The sequence below is a fragment of the Camelina sativa genome, chromosome 14 (genome assembly GCF_000633955.1).
Source record: "Camelina sativa cultivar DH55 chromosome 14, Cs, whole genome shotgun sequence".
In the NCBI taxonomy this organism is placed as follows: Eukaryota; Viridiplantae; Streptophyta; class Magnoliopsida; order Brassicales; family Brassicaceae; genus Camelina; species Camelina sativa.
In genome coordinates, this window is record NC_025698.1 from 14,647,210 (window position 1) to 14,654,765 (window position 7,556).

The 7,556-nt window shown below is 37.4% G+C and overlaps 4 protein-coding genes across 4 annotated transcripts in view; 2 read left to right on the forward strand and 2 right to left on the reverse strand.

The window, feature by feature from the left end:
- LOC104741496 (factor of DNA methylation 1-like) overlaps positions 1 to 368 on the reverse strand; it is a 3,476-nt gene extending 3,108 nt beyond the window's left edge. The window contains exons 1-2 of the mRNA XM_010462375.2: positions 249 to 368; positions 24 to 141 (exon numbers count right to left, since the gene is read on the reverse strand). Of these exons, the coding sequence (XP_010460677.1) occupies positions 24 to 74 (51 nt within the window). The 5' untranslated portion in view covers positions 75 to 141; positions 249 to 368. The remainder of the gene's footprint in view (positions 1 to 23; positions 142 to 248) is intronic.
- Positions 459 to 2,463, forward strand: LOC104741498 (bet1-like protein At4g14600). Its single transcript, XM_010462376.2, has 4 exons — positions 459 to 784; positions 945 to 1,068; positions 1,595 to 1,651; positions 2,149 to 2,463. The coding sequence occupies exons 1-4, from the start codon at positions 714 to 716 to the stop codon at positions 2,308 to 2,310; spliced, it is 414 nt and encodes a 137-aa protein (XP_010460678.1). The 5' UTR covers positions 459 to 713; the 3' UTR covers positions 2,311 to 2,463.
- LOC104741499 (50S ribosomal protein L34, chloroplastic-like) lies at positions 2,722 to 4,369 on the forward strand. Its single transcript, XM_010462377.2, has 2 exons — positions 2,722 to 3,028; positions 3,920 to 4,369. The coding sequence occupies exons 1-2, from the start codon at positions 2,815 to 2,817 to the stop codon at positions 4,177 to 4,179; spliced, it is 474 nt and encodes a 157-aa protein (XP_010460679.1). The 5' UTR covers positions 2,722 to 2,814; the 3' UTR covers positions 4,180 to 4,369.
- On the reverse strand, positions 5,638 to 7,042 carry LOC104741500 (zingipain-2-like). The gene is made up of 2 exons (XM_010462380.1): positions 6,508 to 7,042; positions 5,638 to 6,302 (listed from the first exon to the last, which is right to left on the reverse strand). Exons 1-2 carry the CDS (start codon positions 6,956 to 6,958, stop codon positions 5,716 to 5,718), a joined length of 1,038 nt encoding a protein of 345 aa, XP_010460682.1. The 5' UTR covers positions 6,959 to 7,042; the 3' UTR covers positions 5,638 to 5,715.

Here is a 7,556-nt window from a genome sequence, read left to right on the forward strand (position 1 = left end):
GGGGGGGGAAGGAAGAACCAAACCTGAGAACTCGATGACGCAACCCCAGAAGAAACCCTTCTCTGTTCCTCCATTGCCACACCAGAAAGATCTCTCTTTTACCCAAAAACCCCACCAGGTTTTTGTTATACTATAGGAGGGCTGCGACACCAAGAGGCAAAGTAGGGATCATTTCATCTTAAAATCGTATTAAGCAAAACCAATTGTCTAATTAGTCAAGTGTTTGATACTCCACTAAAAACTCTCACCTTCAAGCAAAACACATGTTAACGACGATGTACAGTACAATACAAATACAAGACCAAAATGCAAAACAAAAAAACATTTTACATGTCTTGTGTTATTAAAGCGTAATTAAAAGCCCATAAGCGAAAGTAAACAGAGAACGGAATATTACAACGAAACTGACATTGTTATAAACTTGAAAAATATGACGAAGACTGGCCAATATGACAACGCCACGTGTATACTGACGGTCCTTTTATCATTGAACCGAAGAGAAACCATCATCCCCCGCCAGCTTCGTTTCATCGATCGTCGGATTTACACTTTTCGTTTCTCGAAATTTCCCCTCTGATTGTGTTCTGTTCTTTTGATTAACGATTTCTCGATCTCGATTCTTCTGAGAGAATACCATCTCGATTCTTCAAACCCTCTGCAGATTCCGAATTTAGTTTTTTTTTTTTTTAAATTATCTCTTAGAAATCGCGTAGATGGCGTCAAATCCTCACAGAGGCGGTGCGGGTGGTTCCTTATACGGCGGCGCTGATCCTTATAGATCCAGGTATTGTTCTATTTTCTCAGTTTCCTCTTTTTTGAAATCGATTCTGATTTTATATATATACAACTCGGATCATCTGGATGAGTGGAAAAGCTAGGGATTTTAAGGGTCTCTAGATTTGTATATACTAACTAACTAGGTATTTGTTTTGTTTGGTATGCAGAGAAGGGCTTAGCACTAGGAGTGCTGCAGGTTCAGAGGAAATCCAGCTGAGGATTGATCCTATGCACTCTGACCTTGATGATGAGATCCTTGGTCTCCATGGCCAAGTCAGGCAATTGAAAAACGTTAGAGAAACCCTCATTATCCCCATTTTTTGATTATGTGTTTATGGTTCTGCAGTATTTTGGCTTCTCTTTGAGCATTTAGTTGATCATACTGGGCAAATTTGTCTTCGTTTTTTTTTCTGTTAGTTATTGTTTTATGGCCAGTTGATTAGGGATGAGGTGAAAGTATGTGTTAAGCAATTGCAAAATGACTCTATGGCTCTGTTTCTGTTACCCCTTTTTTGGTCTTGAAAGTGGCTGCAGCTTTGGTTATTCTTTTTGGATTTTTTTTTGTTTTTTTTGGTTCAGGGCACTACGATGATGTATATATTTACTCATCAGTGAGTCTGTTTAGATGACTTACCAATGAAACTCCACTTACTTGATGTCTTTTATTGAAAATTTCCTTCCTTACTCTTTTATACCATACTTGTTGAAAGGGCTCAGTCGACATTCTCTACAATTCCTTGTGTCTTTACCTTCAATTTTGCACATAACTTATACCTGATGATTTTGGTTATTTCATTTATCCTTTATTTTGATGCAGATTGCTCAAGAAATTGGTTCAGAAGCTAAGTTTCAGAGAGACTTCTTAGATGAACTGGTATGTTGTTGGTTGTCGCTTAAGTTCTTTACGTATGTATCATAAACAAATCCGAACAGCAGCAGCATGCACTTATTCTTTACGTTGTAGGCCAGTCACTGATTACATAGAATATCCGAATATCTGTCTCCTTTTACTTGTTTCAAATGGTTGTGCTCATTATTTGGGAATTATCAAAACGTATGGCTTACAAACCAATGAATCTTGATAAATGTAGAGGTTAGAATAAGTTCAAACTTATAGGCGGAATCTGGTCTGAATTCTTGTGGGTAGGAATAGATAGATATCTTCCATCTCGGCTAATTAGGTGAATGGAGCAGGCAATGATGTCAGCTTATCATTGTGAAAGAGAATATGGTGTTTTAACATGTTTAGTTCGTTCTAGTGTTTCTTTTGAGACCGCACAAAACCATGAATTTAAGTGCTTGTTATACATAATACTGTTCTTGTCTGAAACATGAAGCCTCAATGATGTTTTGTTTTTGTTTCTGTGACAGCAAATGACATTGATCAGAGCGCAAGCTGGGGTGAAGAACAACATAAGGAAACTGAACCTGAGCATAATCCGTAGCGGCAACAACCATATCATGCACGTGGTTCTTTTCGCACTCGTCCTCTTCTTTATCCTCTACATGTGGTCCAAGATGTTCAAAAGATAGATGGAATACTTGTGTAAACCTCTTAAGAAAAAAGCCCCTTGATGAGAAATGTTGGTGATCAGTTGTAGAAATATAAATCCTTTAGATTACAACATTTTGTGGCTCTTCTAGCTCTCGTTCCCTGTTATTATATAGCGTGCTTGTTTGGAAACTTAACATGAAACAAAATTTGATCACAAAACCGCGTAAAATACTTCTACTCCATTACTTTTGTAGACCGATTCAAAACCTGGTTTTTTTACCTAACCTGATTTTATTGTCTGCCGGTCTAATCCCATTCCCAATCGATAGCATCGACCATCACATTTGTTTCTGACTTGACAAAAGAGATTAAGAGAACAGTTATTGGGCTTTATGGTCTAATGGGCTGAAGTTTAGGGTGGTAGCGTCCGCAGAGGATAAAGTCTCTACACTATGTATGTAAAGGGTACCGGAGAAAAAAAAAAAGAATTTGGGTTAGGAGATAAGGAGAAAGAAGAAGAAGAGTGAGGGGGAACTTCATCAATGGCTTCCTTATCCACTTCCGTTGTAGCTTCGGCTTCGTGGCGTTTATGGAATCCTTCTTCCAATGGCAAAATCAGCGTTCCTTCAGCTTCGATCTCTCTGCGTAATGGTTCAGTGAGACGGAATCAGTGTGCTCTTAGCTCTTCCGCTTCTTCGCAGCTTCTCCACTGCTCGTTTCTCTCTTCACCTCTCTCCCTAGCGTCGCCATTCTCTGGTAAAAATATACTTCAAATTGGTATCAAGTATTGTTTGTGTTTAGATGGTAGTACTGTTGTTTTGGTAATGTAATGTATTCAGTTTTCTCTCCCAATTTTGATTTTTGGTTCTCGCGTCTTCTTTGGGTTTGTTTCTAGCTTACTTTTCGAACTTATTTCTTAGAGATTNTTTTTTTTTTTTTTTTTTTTTTTTTTTTTTTTTTTTAAATTTGGGAATTTTGTAACATAGTTGTTGTCATGGTGAATTCGATTAGGAAGTGAGGGCAGCCGTGTTTTTTTTTTTTTTTTTTTTTCCTGAAATTTTCCGAATGTCAACAAGTGAAGATAACATTTTGGCAAGTTAGGCCTCAATGTAGCTCATGTAGTTGTAGCCGCAAGTGAATGTTGTATTTAGCTCATTTACAGTAGCTGCTGCATCTCATTCTAGAGTTTGCCTTCCTCTGTTGAATTCTATGAGATCCTACGAAGCAACCTAGTTCGATTTAACTTTCTTTGTTTCTCATTCATCTATCCAGCTCATGTCTGTTGAAAGCAGTGATTATATATGTTCAATGATTATGCATCTTGCGCACAAATTGCTTCAAAGTGTCACATGAACTTTAGTGCATTGTTACTAGTCTAGGTGTTGAGCATTGGATTGTAGCTTTGCCAGGTCTGCAACAGATCTTATGGTTAGTTGGGATCCTAGGAGTATGCATTGGGGTCATTTTGGATTTGTCTGGAGTCTTGGTTCTGGCCAGTGGTCGAGAGTTTAGGGATCCCTTTCATTTAATCAAGCCTCTTGTATAGTTTTAGTTCTTTGGTGAATTGAATGAACCAATATTATTAGCTTGATACACTACCAAACCTATAACGTCACATTTATCAAAATAGTGTTGATGCGTTTTCAGGTTTGTCCATCGCGTTTGATCTCAGCGGTCAAAATGGTGGACTGAATGGCCAGAGACGCAGAGGCCTTGTGGTGAGAGCTGGAAAAGCTGCTCTGTGTCCAACAAAGAGAAGCAGATCAAGAAAATCTCTGGCTAGGACTCATGGTTTCCGTAGGAGGATGAGGACCACTAGTGGTAGAGCGACCATTAAGCGCCGACGTGCCAAGGGACGTTGGAACCTCTGTCCCAAGTCCAACCCTAGCAGTGGCAAACGGGCTTGAGTGTTCGTTCTTTCTCTTCTCACTCTATCTGTAATCTTGTTTGATATGCTTTTTTACTTGTTTTTATTATTTTGCCAGAAGATACAATGAGAAACATGATTTGATGATTCTCTTAGCTCTTTTCTTCGTTTAGCTCTCGTTATGTATTCTTGATTTTGTTATTAAGTCAATGTTCATGGAATCTATCTCAGCGCCACTGTGGTACCTGCGTCAATTAATTTGAACCTCATCGAAGGCTAAACTTGAAAGTCATCATACCTGATACGGACTTCCAAATCCACACATACGTTAAACATCATCTCCTGTATGCTCAAGTTTCTAATACAATCATTATGCAATATTGGCACTTCCTCATCTCTTGGTGGTGGCATGGGACGATGTGAAATTCCCAGTGACACAATTAGTCTTGTCTGTGAGAGGAGTGAAAATAAAGTATATTTTGGGTTCAATTCCTTTAGATTTTACATTTTTTTTTTTTTCTAACGTTAAGCAACCTAAAAGTAAACTATATTTTTTTAAAAAAATAAAATTTTTTAAAACTTTTAAGATTCATAAAGAAACAAAGAAACTAAAAAAAAATAAAAAATCCTTATTGGAGGAAAGAGAGCGAGGGATCAGATTGTGTAAAAAGTGAGAGCGCCCAATAGTCGTAACAGGCTTTGGGTGGAACGCTCATCTCGCAATTTAAGCGAGTTTTTACCATTCATCATTTCCCCTTCAACTTGCCTGAAGGATCATGCTATTAACCGTTAACAGCTCTTTTTCTTTTATAGGGATACTTCACCACCATCTTCTCTCTGCCTAACGATGTGGGATATACTTCACCACCATCTTTCTCTTTCTTTTTCCAAAATGGGCCTATAAAAGGCCTCTGTATCTCTCTCTTTCTCTTTCTCTCATTCAATAGTTTTAAATTTAAAAGCCTGTAAACAAAAAAAAAAAAAACATATAACACATAATTTAAGCAGTCAAAAAAGAAAAATATGAAAAAAACAAACAAACAAAAAAACACATCACATAATTTAATTTTATGAAAAAATAATATTAAAAAGCGAAGGAACGTTTAAAAGAAAAAAAAAACTCAAAACAACGGAATCAAAACTCGGCCAAAAAATCTAAAACAGAGTTGTGACGTATAACATTCCCATCGAATGAAGAGAAAACCACCAAAAAAACAGATTTATCTTAAAGTGATCAATTCCAACAGAATGTTGGAGATCCCGACATGCCAACAAACTTGTTATCGGGAATCGTATTTTCCGAACAAACAGTTTTTCCATATAACCCGTTTTACAAGTAGTTTTCACCATATGATTCAATACAAACTATAAAATCGATTTCTTTAAATTATTCGCTAAAGACATCAAAGCGAGAAGAGGTATTTCTTACAAGGTGTAGTAACTAATTCAGAGTACATATATATGGAGCAATAAATGATTGTTACAGGCTAAGCTCAAGTTTCGATGTAGATTTAGACAACATCTAAACAATTTCATATGATCACTTCAATATAAATCCTCTAATTAACCGAATCAGTTACGCAACCGGATAAGAAGCATACTGAGCTAAACCACACATGCCTTGAGGCCACTCAACATCTCTACGAAGCCTAATGTAACCATTCTCTCCCCAAGTCTTACCCCAAGAGTTCTTAGCCAACCAGTACTTGATCCCTTCCGGGCTCGTGCCGTACCCAACTAACGTCACTGCATGATTCACGCTAATACCACAGTCGCGCGCATTGTACACTCCCCCTTTGTAATGAAAGAAACTGGCAGCAGTCCCGGCAATGCCCACTGAGACAGGCTGTCCTGATACGGCTTGGAGTAACGCCCTTTCGTTGTTGCTTGGAACGTATCTCAACCCTCTGATTACTGCGGCGGGTCTAGCTTTGGTCTGGCACTGGCCCTCTTTCTCATGGAAAGGGTATTCATTATCTGAGGCAATGCCTCGGTTTTTAATTATGTAATTGAAAGCTTCGACTACTGTTCCGCCCTTGCAACCCTGGTTATGCTCTCTGGCGCAATCTAGAAGCTGCTGTTCGGACAATGATACAAGGTTTCTTTGGGCAATCTTTGTCAGACCTTCCACCGCTGCAATCGATGAGAACGCCCAACAACCTCCTGCCCATGGATATATATATATATTGGTTACTTAATTTACAAAACAAATCTTGTTATTAATTACTCTAAACTTAGATTGATAATCCTAACTTGGGGATCAAGCTTCGCATGTGAAATGTGTATAATTGTCACATTAAGTGACTACTTAAACCAGCTATATGTGTAGTGACTGTCTATATTATAATCACAATTACGACAAGCTTACCACATCCTCCTTGGGATTTAACCGGTGTCACAGCTCCTTCCTTTCTCCAGTCTTTGCTTGTGCTGACGACATCACTGACGTTCCAATTCCAAGATGACATCGTCTCATCAACCACTTCAGATGGTGAAGTTACATTAACGTCCCTAAGACCGGTGTGGGTGGCAAGGAACTCCTCTTCGGTCCAATCCGTGAACTCATTGACACCAAGCTCGTAGCTTTGATTTCCCATGTTGTTGAAGTTTTCGATGAATTTCAAGTTTTTACTGAACACTTCAAGCCTCCTTTGTTTCTCGAATTCATTATCATAAACTCGAGAAAATTTAAGCATCCATTGCTGGTGGTAATCAACAATGGATGGCTCGTGCAAAGTGATACGAGATGTAGCTTGAGTGATCCTTAGATCTACGGTAAACATGATTAGTACCACGAACTTAAACACTACTAAAACCATTTTCGGTTTTGGTGAATAAAAGAAGTAGAGTAATATGAAAAAAATCACGTTTACAACAAAAGCATGCTTTTTTTGTAATATGTTGGGGGGGGGGGTTGTTTGTGTTGGTGAAGAAGTGAGATTAAAAAGTAAGGGTATTTTATAGAGTGAGGAATGCGAGTTGCGAGTTGCTAGTTGCTATGATGGAAGCAAATGCAAGTTGACTCTATTGTGGTGATGTTATAGAAAGATATCAAGAGGATCATCAAATTAATGAGAATATTATCTATATTTATTATTTAGATTTCTTTTTGTATTTGTTTCCATTAGGAAACTCTTCTAATATATATGTTGTAATTATGTAATTATATGTAATCTATTAAGATTATGATTATGAATTTATGAGAGTGAATATAATTCGGTCAATACAAAATTCTCATCACCTTTAATACTTCAGTGACTACCTTTATCCATTCTTTGTTCTGATCAAGAAAACTTTTTAATTTTCATTAATTCTTTACAGTTTACATGCATATACTCTTTCTATTCCATTATATAAGAGTTTTTTGCTAAAACACACAAAAATAAAAAAAAACAATGAATGTTTAATCATTTAACA